This window comes from Micropterus dolomieu, linkage group LG21 (assembly GCF_021292245.1).
Source record: "Micropterus dolomieu isolate WLL.071019.BEF.003 ecotype Adirondacks linkage group LG21, ASM2129224v1, whole genome shotgun sequence".
Classification (NCBI taxonomy): Eukaryota; Metazoa; Chordata; class Actinopteri; order Centrarchiformes; family Centrarchidae; genus Micropterus; species Micropterus dolomieu.
Window position 1 is genome coordinate 18794463 of NC_060170.1, and position 26721 is coordinate 18821183.

General features: G+C 43.9%; 1 protein-coding gene across 7 annotated transcripts in view; it reads right to left on the minus strand.

The window, feature by feature from the left end:
• Positions 1–26721, minus strand: part of LOC123959956 (aminopeptidase O (putative)) — a 146101-nt gene that overhangs the window by 13839 nt on the left and 105541 nt on the right. For 4 of the 7 annotated variants that reach the window (XM_046034333.1, XM_046034336.1, XM_046034332.1 and 1 more), the window contains 2 exons: positions 26242–26433; positions 1114–1230 (listed from right to left, as the gene is read on the minus strand). In XM_046034333.1, the coding sequence (XP_045890289.1) occupies positions 1114–1230; positions 26242–26433 (309 nt within the window). The remainder of the gene's footprint in view (positions 1–1113; positions 1231–26241; positions 26434–26721) is intronic. The other 3 variants (XM_046034338.1, XM_046034339.1, XM_046034337.1) reach the window with 2 other exon arrangements.

Below are 26721 nucleotides of genomic sequence, written 5' to 3' on the forward strand. Positions count from 1 at the left end.
AAATGGCCACGTTTATAAGGAGAGTCGTAGGTGATTAACTTCTTCTGAATTACTAACATTAGGACAGGACCATTGCCTTTAGTGCGTGCAGGTGTGTGTGTGTGTGTGTGTGTGTGTGTGTGTGTGTGTGTGTGTGTGTGTGTGTGTGTGTGTGTGTGTGTGTGTTTGTGTGTGTGTGTGTGTGTGTGTGTGTGTGTGTGAGAGAGAAAACGTGTGTGCTTGTGTTTCCATGCATGACTATGTGCATAATGGTCCTGCGTATTTTTAGCAGTAACACTGAAAGTTTTTCCTGGAAATTGCAGATGAGAATCTGCTTTCATCTGCCAGGAAGTCCGAATAAAAGAGACCTAAAACTAAAGCTGGACTTAAGGCCAAACACAGAGTGGCCTCGGCATGTGCCTGCAAGGTTATTTACTACAATCAAACGGAGGACAAAAACACAAGTACAATCACTGACTGGAATAAACTGACAGAAATATATTAAAATTTTTTAATTAGAGTAAACTTTCAGTTTGGAATGTAAATAATAAAAATGTCCTCAAATGCAACTTGATGTCTGGATTCAATACAATAACCTCTCAATTGGCTCTGTACAGCAGGACATCTGAGCCCCATTATATACATTACTGCCCCAACAAAACAGCTCATATAATTAATAAGAACTTATTAATAAGAACTTAATAATAAATAAATATGCATCACATTTTTGTCTTTTAAAGACATGCCATGTATTAACAATGGAGGTTATCGTGGATAGTGTTTTCACACTGTCCACACATGCTTCTGTACTGAGAGGCGGTGCTGTACAGTAAAGAACTCTTCAGCCGCCAACACATACAGCTGCACTCACAAACATTGTTAATAGTACCATTAAGGAACTTTGTGCAGTACTAAAACATGAAGCGAATACTTGCGGGATTTAGTCAGTAATGGTGGCTGTAAAGAAGAGAGCTGCTATTACAGCAGAATTTACTACACAGTACTAAGCGGTGTGCCTTGGGATAGAAAAGGAGAGGGAAACCTTCTACTTTTTATTATCGGAGGAGATTATGGCGCTTTGATGCATATGCTGACTTGTCTGAGCATGTGTGATTTGTGTGTGTGTGGTCTTACCTCAGCGTCTTGACTCTGCAGGTTGTAAGTTTTCTGCAGAGCATGCAGTGTTGCCGTGCTCAGCTCCTCTTCCTCGAGCAGAAGCTCCAGAAGCATCACTAGCTGCTCTGACGTCACCTGAGGAGACCAAACAATTCACGAGATTAATACTGCTGCTGACTAATACAAGCCCCCGCAACAAATATATTGAGACATATTATTGGACATTATGCAAAAAAAGTCACATTCTCCTTACACCAAGCAGCTTCAAACTACTATACTAGCAAAATTAGAAACATATTGCATACTGTGAGTCATTTCTCACACACAATTTTATTTACTTTGTTTTCAAAAAATTTCATTTTCTTTTCAGTGCCGGGGAAGGCTTGATGAAAAAACACATCAATATAAGTCAGGCAATTAATGCAGCCTTTCAAACAGAGGAAACGGTTGCATAATAAAACTGAGCAGAAATGGCAATTAAATAAATATGGCAAATCAACTGAATCTTGTACAACTGGGAAATATTACAAAATAGCAAAAGAAGACAGATGAAGGGAAAATATTAGGATCTGAATCAAGGACAGTGAGAGTGAAGTGAAACAAAGCAATGAACTTGTCTTTTTTTGATGTTGTCCTATTGTAGAGAAACAAACAGAGGAGCACTGTTCAGGGACACGCCAAAAAAAGACATTTTTAGAACATTCCTTTTTTTTTTAATACATCGTAAGGCTGCAATAAAATTGTGGGATTGCTCAGGAAATGCCTTATTGTTGCTTCTTAATAGAACGTGTACTGATTGTGCTATTCACAATGAGGTAAATGCCTAAAGGAAACAACCTATTTACTTCCAATGGCTAACATCTTCAGGGACAGTGAAAACTCAGCTGTGAATTTAGACGACTGGGGATGGATGTGGGCAGCGATATGAGAGAGTGACTTCCTCCTCCGGAGAGAGCTGCATGTGCCCAGCCTTGCCTGCCTCTCTACTACATACACCCAGCACTCCCGGCCACACTTTCTCTCTCGTCCCAGTCTGGGACACAATTAATGGCTGAAGGCCCCGCAGAGACTGATGTGAAAATAGGTATAAAGTGTGTGTGTGTGTGTGTGTGTGACTGAGTGAAGCAGAGCGCGAGAAAGAGCAAGGGGAAAAAAGAAAGTGACAGAGCAGGAGGTAGACAGACAAAACTCTTCTATTCAGGTAAACACATCGGGCACAAAGTTGAGTAAATAGCATTTGTGCAAAACATATTTTGAAAAGAGCCTATATCTTAGGTAAACAATCTCCTTAGATAGGCTGGGGAAAAAAACCTAACCTAAAACCAGGAAGCATTTCGGCATGTAGCTGTTGGAGCTGAGGGAATAACACCCAGACTCTAGCTGGCAAATGGTCAAATCAAACACTACTACTGCCACACACACACACACACACACACACACACACACACAATCATCTAAATCCGTGGAAAATCTGATATCCAGTCTTTCCCTTCACCCTCTATCGACACTCCCCTCTCTGCGTCCAACCTCCCTCCATTTTGTGAAGGCTGAGTGTTTTCTGAAGTGGCGTCTCCATCTCTAAAGGATCTCTTTGGGGCCCACCCATGATCCTTCTCACTCTCCAGCCCTTTGAAAAGTGAGGAGTTGGCACGGCAATAAAACACTACTCTCTCTCTCACACACACACACACACACACATCCTTCGATGCTGACTGCTAGGTCCTGTTGTGCCTGTATGTACTTTTGTTGCTATGGTGGTAATCAATATGTCTGCACCAGTGTCTCCAAAAACAAATTCCTGGGCAATGATGATACATTACAAACCAATTTATATTGTTATTATTATCCTGACACACACACATGCGCACACACAAACATACGCACGATACACATATTCAGAGACAGAAACATGATTGTCGGCCTCATTACATGTAACATCTCTATGGTGAAGTCACCAACATACACATAAACTGACAACTTTGGATGTACTTTATTTGGGTATTTCTTTTTTTCTGATACTTTATATTTCCACTGCACTACATCAGAGGAAAATACTGTACTTTATCGTAATTTTACTTCACATGAACTGTTTGCCTGTGAATTCCTTTGTGCATGCAATTTGAATTTGAGTCAGACTCTGCCAGTACAATGAAAACTACTAAAACTCTGTCAAAAATTGCTTGAAGACCTACCTCTTTCGAGAGCAGAGAGTAGATACTAACCCAATCCAATGCACAATGCAATCCAATACACATTTTGTTAAATTCAGCGAATATTACCTCACTGTTTGCTAGCTAAATCCGGTTCCCCTTCAAGGGAACTCGAACTGTGTCGGTGACGACACTATGGGGAACGCCTCTGGGTGTGGCAGGGCTGAACTATGAATGAAACTACTCCAATCCTATTGGTGTTACTAGAATGGTAGTGTATGACGGCGTAACCGGACGGGGTATATAAGCACACCGGCACATAGGACACATTAGCTTCTTTCTATTCAGCAGGCACTCTGGCTATGTTTGGAAGCTCCATCATCCTACCTGAAGTCGAGACGAAGCAGATCATGTCGAAGCGATTCTGACAGTGTGTCTTTCCATGTGAGCGTTTCATCACGGAAGGTGATACCCATGGGATGTGCGTCTGGGGATGTCGCACGCCCAGGCAGCCCTAGAGGGGGCCGCCTACGACCATTGTGAGGCCCTGCCCTTGAGGGTGCTGAGGTCTCGAGCGGCTCTTTTTCTAGAGGATGGTCGGATGCGTTCCCCCCGTGGCACAGGTCGCTGAGGCGTCGCGGCGGCTCCGATCCTGGGGATTGCAACGCGAGATCGCCGAGGGTGCCGGAATGGCTGAGGCCTTTTTCCGGTCCTCGTCCGGGGAATCCTCCGGAGAGGCTTGCACGATCTGGCTCTGAGGAGCTAGATGTGCTTAGCATGGAGAATGACTTCGGGGAAACGGAATGTCATCAGCCCTCGCCAGGATACGAGGAGTTGTTAGAAGTGGTGACGCGGGCCGTGGCCAAGCTGCACATTGATTGGCCACAGGCGGTGCAGCAGCCATCGGTGGGCAGCAAACTAGATGAGGGGTTTCTGCAACACCAAGCGCCACCCCCGCGTCGGCCCCTTCCATTTTTTCCGGATCTACACAAAGAGTTGTGTAGATCGTGGAACAAACCCTTCTCTGCACGGCTGTCTACGTCCCCCCGGCTGGACTACGGCAACGTGACGGAGATCAGACAGCACGGCTACAGAGCGATGCCACGAGTAGAGGAGGCGCTGGCTAGCTACCTCTCTCCCAACCTCGCCTCATCCGTCCGGACGCCGGCGCTCCCCACCAAGCCGTGTCGGATGACGTCCGATTTGGTGGGCAAGGCCTACATGGCAGCGGGTCGAGCTGGTGCCAGCCTGCACACGATGGCTGTCTTGCAGGCATACCAGGCCGATCTCCTTCGGGACTGTGACGTAGGGGGAGGTCCCTCTGAGGAAGACCTGACTGAGCTCCGTAGAGCAACGGACTTAGCTCTCCGTGTGACCAAGGAAACGGCCCGTTCCATCGGCCGATCCATGGCGGCTTTGGTGGCTACGGAGTGCCATCTGTGGCTCAACCTCTCGGGCATCCAGGGGAAGGAGAGGGCTTTTCTCCTGGATGCGCCCCTCTCGCCTACTGGCCTGTTTGGCGAAGCAAACTCAGGGAGAGGCGTTTAAGCAATATCTCCCCCACCGGTCAGACTCCAGGACCGCAACGGCTCAAAAAAGGCGGACGCAGCCTTCGTCGAGCACCTACCGCCGCAGCCAGAAGCAGAGCGTCGCTTCACGTGATCCCCCTCAACCAACCTGGGACGCAAGACGGCGCTCTCGCCCACAGCCCCCCGGGAAGACGGATCTGAGGACTGTCATTCAGTCTCGGCGGGCCCGGGGGAAGAGGTCCTGAGACTTCGAGTAGGGGGACCCACCACCACCCCCGCCTCCAGGGCATCCGCATACTGAACTACATCGACGACTGGCTCGTCCTGGCCCAGTCTCGAGAGTTAGCGGTTCGGCATCGAGATGTCGTCCTTGCCCACCTTCAGCGTTTGGGGCTGCGGCTCAATGCGAAGAAGAGCATGCTGACACCCGCCCAACGGACTACGTACTTAGGGGTGGTGTGGGACTCAACGATGATGCGGGCCCACCTGTCTCCTGCACGCATCGAGTCCATTTTGTCCACAGTGACCGGAGTGCAGTTAGGCCGCGCCATCACTGTAAAACACTTTCAGAGGGTGTTGGGTCTCCTGGCAGCAGCGTCCAGTATAATACCTTCCGGGCTACTGCACATGAGAGCCCTGCAGTGGTGGCTAAAATCCAAGGGATTCTCCCCGAGGGGAAATCCGCGCCGTCTGATATGGGTTATGAGCGGGTGCCTTCGTTCCCTGTCTGTATGGAGGAAATCTTGGTTCCTGTCCCAAGGTCCCGTGTTGGGAGCAATCTGTCGCTGAACAATTATTTCGACAGACGCCTCACTCACGGGTTGGGGCGCGGTCATGGACGGCCGCTTTGCGAGAGGCTCCTGGGAGGAGCATCATTTCTCTTGGCACATAAATTGCCTGGAAATGTCGGCGGTTTTCAGAGCTCTGCGGAGTTTTCTGCCGCCCTCCGCGGTCGCCACATCCTTGTCAGAACCGACAATACGGCAGTGGTGGCCTATTTGAATCATCAGGGGGGTCTGCGCTCGCGCCCATTATGCAAACTGGCACATCAGATCCTACTGTGGTCTCAGCAGAGACTGCTGTCCCTCAGAGCGATATACATCCCTGGGACCCAGAATGAAGGAGCAGACCTGCTGTCGAGACAGGGGCTGAGGACCGGGGAATGGAGACTCCACCCCGAGGTGGTGAAGTTATTATGCGAAGAGTTCGGCCCCATAGACGTGGACTTGTTTGCATCCCGAGAGACGGCGCACTGTCCCCTGTGGTTCTCCCTCTCGCCCCCAGCCCTGCTAGGGCTGGATGCCATGGTGCAGACGTGGCCGAGGCTGCTCAGCTCCAGAGCCTGTCCACGAGAATGATCTACAGCCTAAAGTGGAATGTTTTCACCACCTGGTGCAGAGAACGGGCAGTGGACCCAGTTACCTGCTCGGTAATTGTGATACTGGAGTTCCTCCAGCACCGTTTCTCCGCTGGCCTCTCCCCGTCCATGCTCAAAGTGTATGTGGCTGCCATTGCAGCATTCCATGCCCCTCTGAGTGATGGGCCCTTGGGGAGGCTTCCACTGGTCGTGCGCTTCCTCCGTGGAGCCCGGAGGATTAGACCCGTGACTCGTTCCAGGGTTCCCACCTGGGAACTGGCAGTGGTTCTCGAAGCGCTGGCTGAGGCCCCCTACGAACCCCTGGAGTCGGCTGAGGCCAAGCACCTGACCCTTAAGATGACCTTTCTCCTCGCTATCACCTCTCTGAGGAGGGTGGGGGATCTCCAGGCACTTTCGGTTTCTCCCCGATGCCTGGAGTTTGCCCCGGGGAGGGTCAGGGCCATCCTGCACCCTTGTCCAGGTTATGTCCCTAAGGTTCTGGCCAGATTGGCAGGGTCCACGGTGCTGCAGGTGTTTCATCCCCCACCTCATGTGATGGCGGAGGACGGGAGACTTCATCTGTTCTGCCCTGTCAGAGCACTGAGTATTTACACTCTGAGGTCTTCCCGGTGGAGGAAAGCAGACCAGTTGCTGGTGTGTTTCAGGTCCCCCAAGGCTGGGCTCCCCGCTTCTAAACACACCATCAGCAACTGGATCTTTCAGACTATTTCCCTGGCCTATCAAGTGCGTGGTTTGCCTTCACCTATGGCCGTAAGGGCGCACTCTACTCGAGGCATGGCGGCTTCTAGGGCCCTCCTCGCAGGGGCGTCACTCCAGGATTTGTGTGACGCGGCTGGCTGGGCCACCCCTCAAACTTTTATCCGGTTTTACAGTCTGGACCTTCCTTCTGCACCCGGCACCCGTGCGCTCTCCTCCTACTCGTGCCGTCAGGTTCTGCGCGCTGGGGGCAGGCGGGGTTTTGGTGCAGCCTAAGTGGGTATCTCGTTCCCATAGTGTCGTCACCAACGCAGTTCGAGTTCCCTCGAAGGGGAACGTCTCGGGTTACGTATGTAACCCTTGTTTCCCGAGAAAGGGAACAAGACACTGCGTCGGTCCGCCACACCTCACCCCGCCTGGAGTGCCTTGCTTCATAGAAAGGGCTAATGTGTCCTATGTGGCGGCGTGCTTATATACCCCCTCCGGTTACACCGTCACACACTACTGTTCTAGTAACACCAATAGGATTGGAGTAGTTTCATTCATAGTTCAGCCCTGCCACGCCCAGAGGCGTTCCCCATAGTGTCGTCACCGACACAGTGTCTCGTTCCCCTTCTCTGGGAACAAGGGTTACATACTTAACCCGAGACGTTTTCCTACACAGCCCTGGTTCTGTAAATGGAAAACAAAGAAAGCGGTGAGGACCATCCCACAACACTGTTCCATCTGATCAGCAACTGGTGGTATTAGTGCTTGTGCACAGGAGTAATGGGGGGAGGAGGGGCATTGGTAGAGAGAGTTCTATACACCGGCACATTTGAACGTGCTGGACACCAGCCACTGCGAAGAAGGAGAATGAACAAATGTGTTCTGCTTGACAACTGCTTTAAGGCTTTTTGGTAGATCTAACTTGACATCGGTAAGAGAAAATGTGAGTTGGGTTGAGTGTATGTGTGTGTATGTGTGTGTGTGTGCGCACACATGTGTGTGGGTGGGTGAGATAGAGGGAGAATGAGAGCAATTATAGGGGAAAAGGTGAACTCCATGCCTGAGTACTCTCTTAATAATGGGAAGAGCCTGAAGAATGGTACACAAACACTTACAAACAGCCCATACACACAGCCAGACAGACGCATACACAGTCCCATGTCATGACCAGGTCATGGGTAACTCTAACAATAGCACCTTAATAGTACAGTGCTGAAAGCACTTTACCACTGAAGGGGGAAACGGATCTTTCTCTCTATCAACGATTCATGTGAAAAGAATCCTCACACACACGCGCAGACACGCAGAATTTGATCACATGCAAGAAGCACTTCATTCCCAGACTGTCAGTCAAAGCTAAGGAATGCTAATGGTGAACAAGACAGAATACACAGTCTCATTCTCTCTCTCTCTTACACACACACACAGACACACACCTGTAATCTCACTCATATGGACATTATATATATATAAAAGAATGCACACACCACATACACACTCAACTTTCGTACAAAACACTGACACGGGTCAGTGGCACAAACTCTATATTGAGTTGAGCCTTGCAAGGACCTCTGGGAAATATGCTGCTGAAATGTCCCCTTCACACACGAACCTCTAACTCTAAACCTAAAACTCTTCAAAACAATGATGCTCACACACACACACACACACATGCACACATATGCATGCATGTATATAGACTGTTTACCACTTCAATTCAATAAGACAAACAGCAATAGTTAACATAGAATATGACATCCACCATAACCTATAAATAAATTTAAATGCATGTATAGCTGAGAGTCTGTGTAGATGCATGTGTGTTCACTGATGTACATAGTATTGCCATGAGTGTTGGAGAGAAAGAGTCAAAATATGTTCTTGTGTGTGTGTGTGTGTGTGTGCAATGCATATGTGTGGGTGTATGGGACTAAGCAACATTAGTCATGCTACTGCTGCTGCATTACATGTTTCGTACAGTACAAAATGAATCGAAGTTCTTTAGCCTTTTGTACAGAATGTGTATACACAGACACTCACTCACTGCACCAACATAGGCTTGTATCCTTAACACTAATCGGGCTGCAATAAAGGATGAATTAAGAGTTGCAAACAAATTGTTTGTGACACATGAAAATCTCCACTGCACTTCTTTCTCAGAGATAGTGTGAGAGATAGAAAAGGTTGTCCAGAAAAAAAAAACTTAATCTTAAATGTTTTTCTGTCCCTTTCCAACAATCCATCACTTGTTCAGCATCTCCATAGCAACGGCGAGTACCACTCTGCGTTTTGTACAGTACATAGGAGAACAAGCCTGTGTCCCTTTTCAGGAGCCTTTACGCACTGACAGGACTGATCCAAAATATTTTCATCTTCTCCCTTTACCCCTCACATTCTGTACATCATCTGTGCTAAAGAGGGTCATGATCTAAACCCCTTTTAGTCTCTTGCTACCATAAGAGGTTACTCACCATTTACCATCACATCTCTACGAGAGGAACCTCATATAACCTCTGCTAACTGAATCATCTCTCTCCTACGTTCTGCTTCTAGTTACAATGATTTTTCAGCACTTTTCTCACTCGCAGGCGTTATGGCTTGAACCCTCAAACTCCTTTGGGTTGCTTGCAATGATAATTGGAGAAGCCAAGCTCACTGTAAGTTACTGGTAAGAAGAAATAAAATTGGGAAATAAGGAAAATACCAATTACATTACAATTGCATGACATACAAAAAAAGAGGAAAGGCATATGGGTGGGCGATATTACCACTATATCATGGTATTACTCAATACATGATTCTAACCTTTTTCACTCTACTGGCAACGTAAAAGAACATATTGTAAGAAAGAAGAAAATCTAAAAAAAAAAAAATCACGCATGTGTTTATTGGCTCCAAATATGAATGAAAACAAGGTATCGGCCTACATGTGTTTTGGGAGTAGCCTGCCCCATAATGTAGGTTAATTAGTAAATGTAATGTGATTCATTCTCAGAGTTAGACAATGGGTAGGATTAGGCATCTCAGCAGCATTTATTTTGTAGAAAACCCAAAATATATTATATAAGTATAACAGTCAGAGTACTACAAGGCATGTCTATCAAGTTACATACAAGAGCAATAGACACACACACAGTAGCAGCCTCTGTCACCAGATTCATCACATTTGCTAACATAATACTTCGGACTTTAAAGTAGCATCTCATATCTGCTACAACCCCTAAATAAGCTAACCTAAAAATGAGCATAATATGACTTCTTTAACATAGTACACACAAAAGAGACTAAGCCAGTTGCAATGAGCACATTTCCATCAAAAATAAAGTTAATCCACTAGGCCGACAATAGAGAAAACGACATGGTTTGCTCAAAGCGTATGTGAAGATCATAGTTATCCAAGGTGGGTTAAAATCAAGGGAAACCGGAGAAGACCAGTTCCCCTTGATGTTAACCCACCTCGGATTGGCTCAAAGTATTACTTTCCACATCTTCATGTCACCAAAGTCAGCATTACGTAGGAAAATAGCAGTCACTGGATTTAACTCCAGTTTGATGAGTATGTACCTAGCCCTCTACCTAAACCCACAGTAAAGCACATTAGTTTTAATACGCTAAATCATTTGGTAATGACAGTATTGCAAAATCCATTTCATGACAGAACAACAGTGACAAAACCGGTATAACGCCCACAGCTAAAAAGGCACCAAAGGGATTGTGTAAAAAAGCCAACGATTGGAGTAACTGACCGTAACATCTATATAATGACTCCAAAGAACACAAGAGAACCTCTTTCTATGCCCTTGGCATCGTTAAAAGGAATACAGGGGTGTTGTAAATGCTTTCCTTTCCTCCCTTACCTCCCCTGTCTTCCTTCCCTCACTCCCTACCTCCATACCACTAAGGAGTGTGTGCTGCTTGTTCAGTCACACTGCATTATGGAGGCTGGAGACATTGAATAACTGTGACATTATAAAACCAAACTGTGAGAGGCCATTGAGTCGTGTGTGCATGTATGCATGTGTGTGTGCGTGTGATGCCATTCGCCCGCTCGGCTGCTTTTTATTTCTGCCTAACCGCAGGCTCGTAAAAACACATTCTGGCACCAGCAGCTAAAGGCCTCAGCCCACGCCTCAGGTACTAAGGTTTCACTCATTCTTTCCCTCAAATCCCTCCCTTTCTCTGTCCCTCTGCCTCCATGACTGTCTGATCCCGGTCTCCATACCAACTCCTTTTTTACTCTTCTTTTCATTGGACCAAAATCTATGTCTGGCTCCTCCAATTATAAGCCCCTCCTTGCTTCCTTTATCTTTCTCTGTCCATCTTTATTTTACACTTGATTTGAGGGCCAAGCATTCATCTGTCCAAACTGCACCAAGCAGCTGTTAAAATTCTCTCAAAAGCCATGACAGCATAAATAGCATCACAAATACTTACACTTTTAATTAGCATGTAACTACTCTATACAGCTGCACAGAATTAAATGCGCAACAAAATGGGGCAGATGGTCAGAAATTTAATAGTAAGCAAAGAGACAATAAATTGAAAACCAAATGATATAAAGAAACTGTTGGTAGCTCGGGAATATGAAATGTTGGCAAGTAGTCATTCAGTTCTTTGAAATCCCTGCACCATCTCTGCCAGTCTTGTATACATTGTATACACCTCAAATATTATATATTATAAATATTAAGTGCAACAAATAAAGAAATTGAGTTTCTTCCTGAGAAAGGTAGTAAGACTCAATCTGCTACGTAGAATTTAGACATGATTTAATTATCACAAACATGCCCGTGTTAGCAGGAAGCCCTTCTTTGCTTGCAGAGGAATGTGTGGGAGAGGTAAAGAGGTAATGAGAGGACTCTATAAATATAAAACCTATAAATATGATAAGTGGCTAAAGAAAAATAAATTCATACACTGTGAGGATATGATACTGCAATCTACTGGCTTCACAAGGTCTAAAAAGACATTATAAAAAGGCCTGCTGACATCACAGGTTTTGTAAACCAATTTCGGGTAATGGAATGGAGCATAGGCACACACAAATACACACAGAGGAGATGCTGAAAGGTTATCTATGAGTCACATGTTACCCTTTCAACTGGTGAAATGGAGCTGTCTTCTGCGCTATCGTCTCCTCAAATGATGTCACACCTGCTGCTGCAGCATGGTGATGATCTCACAGATAGTTCCAGACACAGACCGATGGCCTTGGCAATGACCTATACCTGCGACTGTTTATCTGCAATTTGATCATTAATAGCATTCATTCTTTTTCAATTTGAAAACTGCTTTAATCAACAGCCACAACATCTGCAGAGAGCGGGATGGGGGTATTTGCGTGTATTTGTGTGTGTGGATGTGGTTGTTGTAATCAGTCGTGAACCTAATCAGGAAGCAAAACATACAGAAGGCTTTCAAGAGAGTCCGAAACAGTAAAACAAGAGGGAAAAAAACAAAAGGGAAAGTTTTGACCTTGCAATCACCATGGCTGCCGTGATCAGTTGTCTCATCAATGTGTCTTCTGACACGAGCACACATGCTGACAACAGGCAAACTGTCAGGGATGTTCACTCAGCAAGTATGAATATAATGGCAAACAAATATGCACAGCACGTACAATACAAACAAAACAAACAAATTTATGTGACTCATTTATGCAGTGTTAGTCAAGTGTGCTTGATACATTTTTGATCTCGTTCTAGTATGTATGCACAGGACAGCTACAGTATGCGTTCTACATGAAGGTAATGCTTCCCCATTCCCCAATATTTAACCCAGTCGGCATGTGAATGTGTGTATTTTGTGTGTTTGATCAGCTGCTTGTTGTTAAGATGGGTAGACCCTAGTAGCTGCCCCCATCTCTCCCATCTTCCTTCCTGGCCTTCAAGTTCACAGTCTTAGGCCAATCAAAAAGCAGCATGGGGTCACAGCAGGGTTGCAAGCCAGGGGTTAAGCTGAAAAAGCACACACAGTGGGCCCGGCAGTGGGGGATGAATCAACCAGGCAAACATACACACACGTACAGAGGAACACACCTACACAAAAGCGTGTGTGCAGGTACACGTGCACGCACACTTTCAGCGGGCACGAGGCAAATGCTCTTCGGCTCATCAGATAGCTTTTCTTCACCGTTGCAACACTTTGTTCTTTCTTTGTGCAGCCGCAGAAGGTGGGGCTTTTATTATGTAAAAATTCTATGTTCTATGTAAGGTAATTAACATGTTTTCTCTCCTACTTATCACCACGCTGACTCATACTCATTCACACATACACACACCTCCAAAACAGGGGAAGTTTAATTAATCTCTGGCACTCTATGCTTTGACGCAAGCCACTAATCTAACCGTCTCCAGTGGATGCCTCCCTCGCCTCCCTCTTACCATTCCTCCTCCTCCCACAATCCGTTGTTTCATTCCCGATGGAGACACAAACAACTCCTCAAACACATGCACATTTCAGATAGGCCTCTTTTTTTATCCCAATTTTGGAAAGCACAATTCCCCTGTAGCACAGTTATTGTCACTTCTTGTGCTATTGCTGTTCTGGCATGGGCCTCCTCCTCATTGTGTGGCTACTGGTTGTATAGGCCAGCAGTGTCTTTTTTCACCAGCCACCTGCCACTGGAAGGGTATTAACAAGCCCCCTTAGATCCAAATACTCTCCATGCAGGTGCCCTAACCAACCAGTAGGAGTCTCTACCGGGGATTGAATGCAGGTCGCAGGCGAACATTTTTCCCCTGCACCACTATGCCTTTGAAAGAGAGAGGCCTTTGAAACAGAACTGGAACAAAAGGACTGCTGTTTGTGTGTGTGAGAGAAAGATCTGTAGCATTTGTACTACAGTGACACATCCAAACAGCTGGACGTCAGCTTAGATAAAAAGAGAGGTGACCAGAAAAGAGGCACAGAGAACAGGATGTTTTTGTGTTACTATACATGGACAAACATGATAGAGACATATACACACAATTTCCATGAAAAAAATTAAACCAACAGTGAATTGATCCTACTAACAAGTAACAAGTCTGTGTATCCAAAGGATAATATAGCTTAAACCTCTGTGCCATAGACATTCATTGTTGTCCAGAAGCTATTAAAAACACATCAATGTGCCACACTGCCCTGACACTGGCTTACATGTTCTTTTATTATAATAAACACGGGCACTGTACTTTATTTTGAGTCAACCTCACATACAACATCCTATTCTGTACAACTAAAAAAAGAATTTACTTCTGTTTAAGTAACATTTACCAAAAAAATACATTGCCCAGCTGTTTTCATAAAATTACTGACCCTTTTTTGAAAATAAAAGTATATATTTGTAACCTGTTATGTTTTAAATAATAATGACTGAATGACTGGGCTTGGGACAGAGGGCCAGAAACTGTCTGGGGGAGTCTGAGGATACTGAGAGGCAGACTAAAGCATTTCTGGTTTTGGTCTTTTCAAGGGATTTGTGTACTAAAATAAAATACAAAATACCACACCAGACTGTGCAAGCTGAGAAATACTTTCTTCAAATATACACATTCATTGTTTATAAAAAGGACTTAAACTGACTTCGATTCAAAGCAACATTTTGATAGAATTGCACAAATGCATCCACTCTTGTTGTTCAGGTTATTGTTTTTCCATATTTCTCTGGATAGATTCTGTTTCGTGCGATAATCTATATTCACGATTCAGGATTTTCTTTCTGGCATGAACAAACTTCTGACGTCTCAATCCAAAATCATCACCAAATTGGAATTCATTTAAACCCTGATGGTCAAAACAAACACACAAACACAGACCATTCAATTATTTCACAGATAACTGCCCACTTCCTGAACACATAAGGTAGGGAAGTATGACATGTGACTAAGGCTGAAAATAGCAAAGAAATTCAAAAATAGCAGAGCACCCAGGTTTAATTTCCTCATGTCATTTGTTCTGGCGAGATCCAGAGAGGGTGAGCACAGCCTAGGGGTCGTGGTTAAATATTATCCAGGGGAAGGGGGACTAAAAAACAACAGTGGCTACCAGTTACACTGCAGTTTCCTTTATTGGGCTGTGGATAATATTGTCAGTGGTGTGTGCTGCTCTTGATTATAATAATTACTGGGGTTAATATGGCACAGAGATACACACACACACACACACACGTAGCAAAGGGTCGAAAAACTTTTGTCAGCTCATGGAATTGAATGTTGGCAATTTTACCAAGCCATTTTGTAGAAGTTAGGTTTCTAAATGTCAGCAGACACATCGAAGGCAAAAGCACTCACACACATCCATGCACACACACACACACGCAGCTAGGATTCGTCCATTCAAGACGGATTTAGCTGGATGACAACAATAATAGTGGTAAAACACAAACATGCACTGGTGGTGACCTCCAGTGTGGTGCGATAGCATCGACTGCTGTTGAAAGATCCACTGACAGAGAGAGGTAGCGAGCCAGAGTGGGAGGACGAAAGATGGGAAGCGGCAGCAAGAGACAAGAAAGGAAGAGGAGACAGCAGAGAGAGGCTAACATACCAGAGCCATCAAAAAGAAAGGTCATGTTCAGGAAGAGACTCTGAGCGTGTCTTTCTGCATTTGTGTGAGTTGTGTTAATGTGTTTGGGATGCAGACAGACGTCTTTGTATCTTTGTGTGTGTAGGGGGGGAGGGGGGGGGGGGGGTTGTCTCCTGTGTGAACTCCAGCCTGGCTGGGTTTAAGCAGTCTGAGCTGACAGAGGTATGTGGGATGGACTAAGCCCAAATATCTGTTGTACAGACAGACACGCACACACAGCTGTGGAGTCATACAATGCTACATACACACAGGAAGAAAACAGAGGTAGATATTAGAGAATGACAGAAGACACCACAGAAACAGGAGAGAGATGAAGTAAGAGAGAGCATCACAGAGAGACACCAATGGGAAAACCAGACGGAAAGAAATTCAAAACTTGCTGTTTCGTTGCATTAAAAAGCCAGAAAGACAGTCTATGATAAGACCACATCCAGGTTAGCAACACATGATATCCCAGACTGGGGAGTGTGGAGCTGAAGCTGTCGCCTGCAGTATGTCTGACTGTCTTAATACTAGATTACTCCAGACTTTTGGAAAGATTAAGACAGTGGTTCTATGTTGTCATCCCCTGGCAGTGTGAATGACAGAATACACATTATTATGACTTGTCTTTTGTCTTATTTGCCTCTATTTTACAGCACTTTATTCCTTATAACAGGCCAAAATTAAGCTAAAGGCTGGACAAAAAGAGACATTTTGGAGACAACACCTCGGGATTTACAAACTTGCGATGTATATTATATACATATATATATATTTTTACAATTTTCCAGACATTTTATAGGCAAAATGAATAATCATAAAAATAATCTGCAGTCTATTCAAAACTGAAAGTGTTGGTTGCAAGGATGGAGACTTCAGTCTTATAAACTCATATTTCAGAAAATGACTGGTTTGAAATACATCTTTCGTCCATGTTATATCAGTCTAGGATTATTTGCGCATCTGAGTTCTAAAATAATGGTTAGACCATTGATTTGTGTTTGCTCTTCATGGATTTGGGAAAGAATTAAAAGCAGCATAGCTTGAAAGGGAAAAAAACTGACAGTATAGCATAAATGAGGAAAGGGTATCATTAGCCAGACAGGATCTGTAAGGACAAGCTCCCTCCAAAACACACAGTCAGATATCTTAGACATTTAGTTATTGGGTTCATGTGCATTTCTATTATCTTCAGCGTATTTAGGCCAAGTGACATACTTGCGTCAGGGCTGCCTGAGAGCTCTGTCGGCTCCCCAGTCATTACCAGGAAAGACAGATGCTTTAGAACTCGGCAGGCCACACATTCATACGTGCACAACAGAGACACACAAACACAACATTACGTACTGTACCTATGAAAGCTTTGAGGTGACGCCTAAATCAGGTTTTATGGGAAAGGCATTGATTCATTTCCCCACCACTAGAAAGCCAGCTCCATTTTACAGCCCAACCCAGTACTGAACATGACTCTACACTAAATATCTGGCTAAAGTGTCACTAGGTTTAACACCGTGACCTCCACGCTACAGTGCGTTTTTATAGCACCACGTTATTCTGAATGCCTAAATTTGTGTTTGAATTGACTCCAAAATGAACACTGTGCATTTGTGTGAGTGACAAAGTGCTATGCTTGTTTTTGTACATATTGTGGCAGCCATATTCAGCAGGCTCTGTTCTCTCTCTCTCTCTTTGTCCATGATGTGTTTTCCATGTGTGCTGGAAAGACAAACACAGCTGCACTTTAATGACACTCAAATGCTTCTGGGATTCAGAAAAGTGGGGGAGGGGGGGTCTTTGTGCAAGGGTGTGTGTTGTTTCTGACCACTTCAGTGAAAAGCCTGTTGAAGCTACACTTGCTCTGTATAACTACACCTCACTCTGCCCGCCCCCAGAACTCCCCATTGCAACTCATTGCCTCACCTTGTGTGCGCGTTTTTGTTCATGTGAGCGTGCATGCGTTCCTCAGCAAGTCATGAAGCCCTAAGTGGTATTTCTGAGCAGCTATGCTTGCCATGAAATGGTGTGTCATGTCCGTCAACCCTGACTGGTGATCTCTTTACACCCTTCTTTTAACGTATATCCCCCTCCGCCTCCTCACATGTCCAAATACACACAACATACACACACAGAGACTGCAGGGAGTCCCCGGACAAAATGAGACAGACTGTGAGCTTCAGATGAACCCGAAAACAGAACTGCTGCTGAGTGATAAATGAGACAAACACACACTGGCACTCTGCCTCTCACTTTCTTTCGGTCTTCCTCTCACTCATTAACACAACACAAATGGAGCCATCTCCTCTCCTTCCATCTCTACACATTAATCTTCCCATCTCTAACACTTGCACCGCTGATACATTTTAATTTTGACCCATTGCTTTCTTTTCCTCTAGCGTTTTACTACGTATTCTCCATCAGCACAGAAGTCAGGAATTTGGAATGCATAAAAACTTGAGTAATTGAGTGTAAAACAGTCTAATTTTCTATTATTTCTAGATTTTGTAATGGGATCAAAATGGACCTGACAGCATCTACAGTTCTCTCTGTCATGTACACTTTTATAGACATTGTGTGGACTTTACTTACAGTCAGTTTTTACAGTTATATCCTGTCATTCTACGGCATGAGTTTTACGGGGTAAACTCTGGAGTCATATATAGTGGGAAGCATTACCAGTGACCAGTGCAATAAAGCATGTGGACGCACAGCTGTGTATATGTTCTGTAGATGCAGTGTGTGGATTTATAGCTTAAATACATCAGCTTTGTGACAAAACAAAAAGGTGCAGACCCAAACATTTATTCAAGCAGGCACACGAGTGGACTGAAAAGTTTCACTGGCAGGTAATGTTGGATTAACAGCTTATTGATGCCGCGTCAGTGCGAGAGAAGGGTGAATCAAACAGCAGTTGTTTGCCACACAATCTGTTTCTCCTGGTCAGCACATTTCACAACAGTTACTGCAGAAAATGACAAAGCCAGTGAGATACTTTTATTGATCTGTTGTTTTACTCCAGCTCTGTTGTCTCTTTAGATGTCCCGGGTTAACCCTCTCTCCCCTTTGTCCTTTCAGTCTCTCTTGCCCTTTCACTATCTGTCACTCTTTGTCCAAGCTCACACTTGAGGTACCTTTCATCTAGTGCACTCGAGGGAATGCATTAATCTATTATCTTATTGCTAAAGTACAGTATGTGTGTGCTTTTGTGTCCTTATTGTCGACCCATCTATTAATGTCAGTGTCAAGCATATAATTATAGCCCTATTTGCATGGGACTAGACAATTAGTCATTTGTATTAATTGCGGATGTCGTCTGTGATCTTAATCCTGTGCGAATCTGCCATGTCTGTAAAAAAGTAAAAATGCCACTGCAAATAACCTACTACATTTCACTAAACAAAGAGATGATGTGATAAAATCAGTCCCATGGGAATCTGATTTGGGGTCTTTTTATTTGGTTTTTTAGGTTTTTTGTTTTCTCAGTGCCTTTTCTCTGCCTCTTTCCTTGTAGACAAAAATGGAGACTGTGTTGGCTATTATAAATTAAAGTTTTGACAGCACTTTGGGTGCAGATTCAGGAGGCTCGTCTCGCTACACAGCATGGAGACCCACTTGCAGGAAGAGCAAGCTCCGATCCATCAGAGGAACAAAATCTCAAAAGATGATGAGATGGATGAATGCATGGCAGCTTGTGGTAAGGAACATTTTTCTGTTAAAATTAGTCCCGTGGAAATAGGGCTTATGACTCTCTGCTGTTGTCTTTCTCCGCCTTCTACCTGTTCACAGCAATTTCTCAAGATTGGGTCCAATTGTTCCGCCAATCAGTCCATCTATATAGCCATCAATTTATCCATTAATTCTTTCGTTTGTGGCTACTTATTACAGACTGGTCACTACTCACAACTGGTAAGCTACACGGTCACTAATGGGACAATATGTTCACACAGATTATTCAAAAGACATAGTATCATCAAATCCTGTCTCATAACTCTCTGCAAAACCTTCCTCTTTTGTGGAGCAGTTTATACTACAACGGAGGATAAAATAGTGCCACAAAGCTAATGAGCTATGATAGTTTCCATTTTGGGCTTTCTGTTCCCTCGAAGTCTGTACTGTCAAGATGGTTTGCCATTAGTCAAAAGCGTGAATTCAGGTGTCAGGTCACCAAAGTTGAACTGGACTTGGATTTAGTGGTGACCAGTTCATGGTGGTAGCAGATTGAGTGGAGCAACATACATAGCAACTTCCACCTCCTCTTAATTAACCCTATGCCCAAGGGAGAGTCCAGAGACTGTGTTAAGGAAACCCATTTCAGCCTCTTGTGTTCTTGTGTCTCATATGCTTTCAGTCATTATGCAAATCTCATGATCATAGGTTAGTGTTCATCACATTACATTTATTTAGCTTTTATCCAAAGTGACTTACAATTGCTACATATGTCAGAGGTTGCACGCCAAAGGCATGTGTCTTATCCACTGCGCCATTACCACCCCGTAGATTCGAGAACTGCACCCTCAAGTTAAGTTCCCTCTTCACCACAGCATCTTAACATATTCGGTTACTGCACAAATCCACCTGTTTATCTGGCAATCCATTACTTGTGAACAACACATCAGCCTTTAGCCTCACAACATCAAGTCTCCATTATTGGTCCAAACACCACTAAAGCAGCCCAGACAGATCTCACCATACGGGTAGAAATGAGCCCACTGAACCGATGCATCGTTCTTTGCTTGACCTCTCATCTAAATTCAGTCTGCCATGGTACTCCTTAATCGGGAGCATGACGCTTCAGACAACACAGCTCTCAGTGTGATGGGTGCACACAAACCCTCCATAACGATAAGGATGAAGATACGACAGCAAATTCGTATAGCATAAACACGAATTGGACCCATAAAATTATACCATATAGCCACACATAACAAACTGCCTGTGACAACCTTTGTAATTTTATTCAATGGTGTTTACACAGCCAGCCATACTGCAATTTAAATATTCCAATAAAGCAAAAGGATGGATTCTTTCATTTATATGTTGCAATATATGTGCAAAGCCTGAGTTAAGGGATTGTAGCTAATAGAAGTGGATTCTTAGCAGATCCCCTGTTGGTCTGATCATTTAGAAACACACAGACATGCACACACACACACACACACTTTTCTTCCGACCATTTCCCATCCTGATGTGATGAAGTCTGGCCGGATACAGCCATTTCCCTGAATGTTCCCATATCTCCTCCGGCATACTCCCTCATCCCTGATTCATTGCCAATAAATCACAGAGAGAAACAGAAAGAGAGAGACAGACAGAGCAAGTAAGAAAAAGTGTAAGAGAGAAAGAGTAGGGGAGAGGAAAGGGGAGCTAGAAGAATAAACCAGGGGACAGTGCACTGGAGATGAGAGAACAGAGATGAAGGAAATCCAGATGTGTGATGTGTCCTCGTCCTGCTCAGGGGTGGAGTTCGCATTGCCAAATGCGAGTGTACTTTGAAGCGGTGATGTCTTATCGAAGAAAACAACAACAACACAGATGCCAAAAAATACCATTACCAAGCGGATATGTTTTATTTCAAGTTTAGAGGACAAATTCAGAACAAACAAAATGAGAAGAAGAGGCAGATTGCAAAAGAAAAACAGGCAAGACTGTTGGGTCATTTACAAATCAGCACAGCCTGAAACAATGTCCACATTCTCCTGCATTTTTTCCCCATCCTCCACTTACAGAAGCCTATTATGGCTGAGTAATGTACTGTATGCCACCTGCAAACCCCACCCAACTAAAGAGGCTTTTTGATCATGCCTTTCCCACTGTTTACCACAGGGGCTCCAGTTACCACTATCGGCTCCCCTGCTGAACTATCTACATCGCACCAAAGCACAACACAAAGGCACCACTCAAACTCAGTTAATTTCTCCGCTGGTTTACATTATCTCCAAAAACAGAGCTTGGTATCTGTGTCTTTATGGCATAGCTGTGCTGCTATAGAATCAAAATCCTCATTTTAACTCAGAGCCTTTAGTTTGTCAGCAGAGTTCTGTGTCCAGCTAGATTCCTCTGTTGCATTATGTTCCCCATTGCTCTACTATTGGCTCATTATAAAAGGCATAAAATGCCCTAAGAAATACTTATATATAATAATAAGCTAACCACACCCAAAATGACGGTAATGAACAGTGGTTAACTGGAAATTCTGAAACCTCTCGAGTGAAACCAAGTTGTTACAAGTTGATTGTACCACTTTGCAGTTGTCGCTTTTAGTATGTGTTTACTATGACCAGTTAAGATGTATGCATTTATTCTTGACCTTGAAAACAACAGTTGCCGTTGGTCAATGTTTTAAGGAGTTAAAAAAGCAAAATAAATTTGGATATTAAGCCAATAAAAAAAAAAATAGTTACTAATAAATTAATAAAAAAGGCCCACTTACTAGCCTTTTCCAGGGCTCTGAACTGCATCTCATGGTCTCACTCAACTCAACTCAAGTTCGCTCAATTGACCTGGATAGTTCGGTTGTCATTTCACAAGCATGGACCCGCATATGCCCACATGTTATCATATATACACCATGTACTTAGGTTGCAGGACAACTGAGCGACTTAATCCGTTGAGGAAGACGCAAGATGTGGTTGGAAGCTCTGGAAAAAGCTAGTAAGCGGATGTTGAGCTATGTAAGCAAAGATTTCTTGGTCATCCAGGTCATGGTTTTGAAATTGCAAAGTCAAGGACTTCTTGAGTTCTGAACTAAAGAAGCCCTTTGGATGAGATGTGAAACACCTTCAATAATTAAATCTAGTCCAGTATCCTTTACTTAGAACTCAGAAATTCTAGATAGATCTTGAGTGACGGATTTTTTTAAAAACCTGAGGTACAACTCAATCTCTCCAAACTGTCTTTTCTAAATGCTTAAAATTGACCTACAGTATGTATAAAATGAGAACCCCCAGCCTTTGTTTTAAAACATATTATTTTCGCTTTTAACTACTAGATATTGTAAAGTTGCCTCCCAATCTGACAAATCTGAAGTAAATTGAATCTTGTTGTTTTCAACATATGACACAGTACAATTTCAAGAGCAGTATGAATACAGGCTGTTAAACCTGTTAATGTTTTCTCAGCCACAAACCTGATGGTAAGTCTTTTCACAGTAACCCTCCATCAACCAGGAAGGTACAGATTGCGTTATTGGTGCAAATGAGGAGACAGAGTGACTGAGATTGAGGCTGACTCATCGTCCTCCTCCCTGCAGAATCTGGGTTGACATTTAGTGTTTATAATCATATGTTGCTGTTTGAGCCTCTAAAATTGATATTACCAAAGTTGGAATTATTAGGTGTGGTTCAAACAATCACGATACCAATAATACAAGATATTTTTTATTAGTAATTATGATCTCAAAATCCACCAAAATAACCCTGACTCGTTTGGTGGACATAATAATTGTCCACCAAAAAAAGCCTTAGATTCAGAGAGGCGAGCACTGCAGTTAAAAATAGTGTAGTGCAGAACAATTTCTGCAGGAATGACAAGAATTCAGGATTACACCATTTCCCGGACTTGTTTATCCAGGGGAAGAGCTATGTAAACACTTTCTATATACAGAGCCTCTTCACATCTGCAGCAAAGGCGCTAGGATGTGTCATACTGCATCAAAAATTGTAATTCCGTGCAGAAATAATAGAAAAGAACTACACTAATCTTGAGTATGGAGGTAATTTACCACAGTAACGTTACAAAATTTTAAAAACAGTTATAGATATAATTTTAATTTTGACCATTGTATGTGCACGTGTTACTTTTATTTTGGAAATGCTACATCTGTCAGCCATTAAAACCATTCTGCAGTGAAGTGACTCCATGAACCCTGACAGTATTGAATGGCATAGCTGCACTTTATGGTTTTAGGAAAAGGTTAGGTATGTTATGGCACCTATTGATCATCTTTGAGGCATTTTACCTTGGAATCAAGATGATCAATATAAGACCCAGATCAATACAACTTATAATCAGCATTTTTAAAGAGCAGAGGAACATGTTGTTCCCAGGAAAGCTGGCCAAGGTCTCCCGCTATTCCCAGCTCTTTTCCCCTACAGGGTTTCCTGTCCTGATCAGCAGGGGCAGACAGACCCTCTCATTACACAGACCGCAGATGAAAATGAGAGCAAAATGAGGCCCATTACCAAGCGGGCGTGACTAATATCCCCCTACAGACCCCTCCACACACATTGGACACATGCACGCTCATCACACGCACAGGTCCTCAAAAAAAAGTCGGATGCTTGTGAATCAATAACATAACAGAAACAAAGACGAGGGGAAGTTGGTAATAAACTTTGGCTCTATTAAATTGACCAGACCTCGGGCTGCTCTGTGGGGGGTGTCTGGCTCCTTACACAGACTGCATCTAAAATTGGCGAGTGTGTGTATATTAGTATGTGTATATCTCCTAATCATCCATGATGTCATTAACGCTAAATGTGACCCTGGCTCAGCTTAATTCCTGCCCACTAAAGGTCTGCCCTTCTGTATTCCCTCCCGTGGCATCTCTTTCCTCTCTTCCTAACCACTCTTACATCATCTGACCAGTCCTGTAATATTTCATCTCTCGCGTGCTTCTCTCATCTCTTCAAATATCCACTCTCTTCATTTCCTCAAATCCCCGCAACAGATTCATTACCTTACTGGAATTCATAATGGTCAACTTCCAACCCACTACTAGTCTAGCTCTTGCCTCAATCTCTATTCTGTTCTTCTACTTTTTTCTCTACGTCTCTACCTTTTCTTCATCCCCTCTTTATCTTCTCATCTCATCTCTTCTCACCATACAGTCATTCCATCATCTATTTATTCTCTTCTCTGAAGAATCCTCTGCTCTTCCCTTTCCCTTTCTATTTTTCCAACCAAGTACATCATTTTGTGGCTTGAATACATGTTTCCATTCCAATTTGAATTGATCTAAAAGATAACCACAGGGCATACAAAATGCCCAGCAGAGGAGTCAAGTGTTGTTTTTCATATTTCGCTCTCATAGCTCTATGCTCCAGTTGTTACTTCATCTCTGATTCATCCCAACTTTTTATTCCCCCTACTACCTTCCTGTCTCCCGTGTTTTAACCGCCTTCCCTCCTCCTTTGCTGATCTGGTCTGCTGGGTAGATTTACAGCCTTGCAACAGGCTGGTAGACGCAGGGAAGAGAAAGGGAGGAGAGGTAGATAAAAAGAGGAGGGGTTGAGTAGAAATTGGGCTGTTTGGCGTTTGAAGTACATGAAGGAGTAATATAAAATACACCTGGTCCATCCATGGGGCACTTTCTGTACACAGAAACAAAGGGAGGGGAGGGAGACATAGAGCAGGAGAGGGCCGGGCCACAGGGGGAAGAGAGGTGGATGGAAAGGGGGGAGGGGTCACTTCGTGTTTCCTTTCAGGATGGCTTTTATGGTGTAACTTCAAACGCTGACCACCCCCCACCCCCACCACACCCCTCGCTCCATCCGTCGGTCAATTGGTACCTCCCTCCTTTTTCTCACTCATTGTGTATGGCCAAGTGGACAGTAATTGGCTATTCTTTCATAAGGCTGATTTCAGCACTCTCTGCCCCCCACAGGAAGAGACCCTTTTTGCTGCCCCTTAGAAGTAAGTGTATTTGTGTGTGTGTGTGTGTGTGTGTACGTTGTAAATATGCCGGTATGTATCAGGTGGTTGAAGGGGTTTAAAGGGGGCTGCACTGGCTGCGGACTCTACAGGTCACAGGAATTGGAGGTAATCTAATCCAGAAAAATCATGTTCCAACACAAGGTTTTATGAAATACTCTCTGGACTACAGGTACAGCTTAAGCCTTTATACCTTTGTTTATGAATAGAGCTTACATTACATCTGTTGAAAGCTGCGGTAAAAAGCGTTGACGGGAAATCTGAAAGAAGTTGGAGACCTTAAAAGTCACTGGATGTATACAGTATTCTTGGCAATGAATGACTGTTTTATTCTTTCCTTCCAAAATTGTATTTAAAAACACCCAAGGGCACTTACCTAACTTATCCGAGCCATATAATGTACTGTACAAAAGAATGAGAGGCTTTGCAATGTTTCCAACAGTCTACAATATCTGAGCATATTGGGAGTGATATTGAAGCTGCTCTGGTCTCTCTAATGACTTCTGGCCCTCTGTGTCTTATAGATCAGTGCACGTTCATTAATGACACAGGCATGTATGCAAGTGTGTGTGTGTGTGTATGTCAGTTAGTGGGTGGAGGGGATTAGCCATCCCTAGAGAATACTAATTAACACTACACACAGACAAAACCATCTTTTTGGATATTTTCATACAACTTTCTTGTATTTTATTAGGTAGTAAACAGTGTGACTTCACAGGAAATATGCGAAGAAAAAGAGGGATGCAACAAAGGTTCAAGGCCAGATTCAAAATCTAGAATGTCGAGGCTAAATGGTTTCCACTCTGTTAAGACAAACACACACACACACACACATGCACGCCATGATCACACACACAGAAACAGTGGAGGGAATGTGATGTATACAAGCTCTTAAAAGGTTAAATATGTGGACAGCGACACAACGTAAACACAGACTTAAACACGTTCAAGGTAGTCTGTCCTCACAGACGCAACACATAAACAGAATTGGGGATATTTGTATTGTCAGACAAATTAAAAACTACACAACTCAAGAATCGCAGCTACGCTGGGCAATTGTTTTTTTTTTTTTTTAGAGAGAGCAGAAGGTCCTGACAGAATGGAAGACAGAGGTTTTCCAAAACAGTACGGGACATGTCCAAGAGTTAGAAGTAGAGCAGAGGGAAAGGTAGATAGAGGTCTTAATACAGTACAGAGTGCCTCCTACCTCTGTGTAGTTCACCTTGGGCTCTATTCTCTTCCGCTTTCTGCCTTTCCCCATATGACTATGACTGAGGAGAATCCATTTTACAACCTGCAGGAGGGAGGATGGGGGTGTGGGAGGTGAGGTGGTGAAGGCGGGAAAAAGAAGAGAGGGTAGAGGTAGAGAGAGACAACAAAGTGGCAGGTTTTGAGTGAGCTTGATGAGACAGTGTGAAGGAGAAACAGAGATGACAGAGAAAGAAAGGAAAAAAGAACGGGTGTAAGGGAAAGCGTGAGTGTTCACATCAAATACAAGAAAGTACGTATAAACAAACTTAAAAGCGCACTTTCCATCTCTCAAGTGGAAAAGCATACAGGAATATACATATATACACAAGCTTTGACAGAGTGCAAAGTAGACACACACACACACACAGTCTATAGCTCCCCCTCTCTCTTACATGCACACATTAATTCCAACCTTTCAGCGCTCACTTGTGCTCCA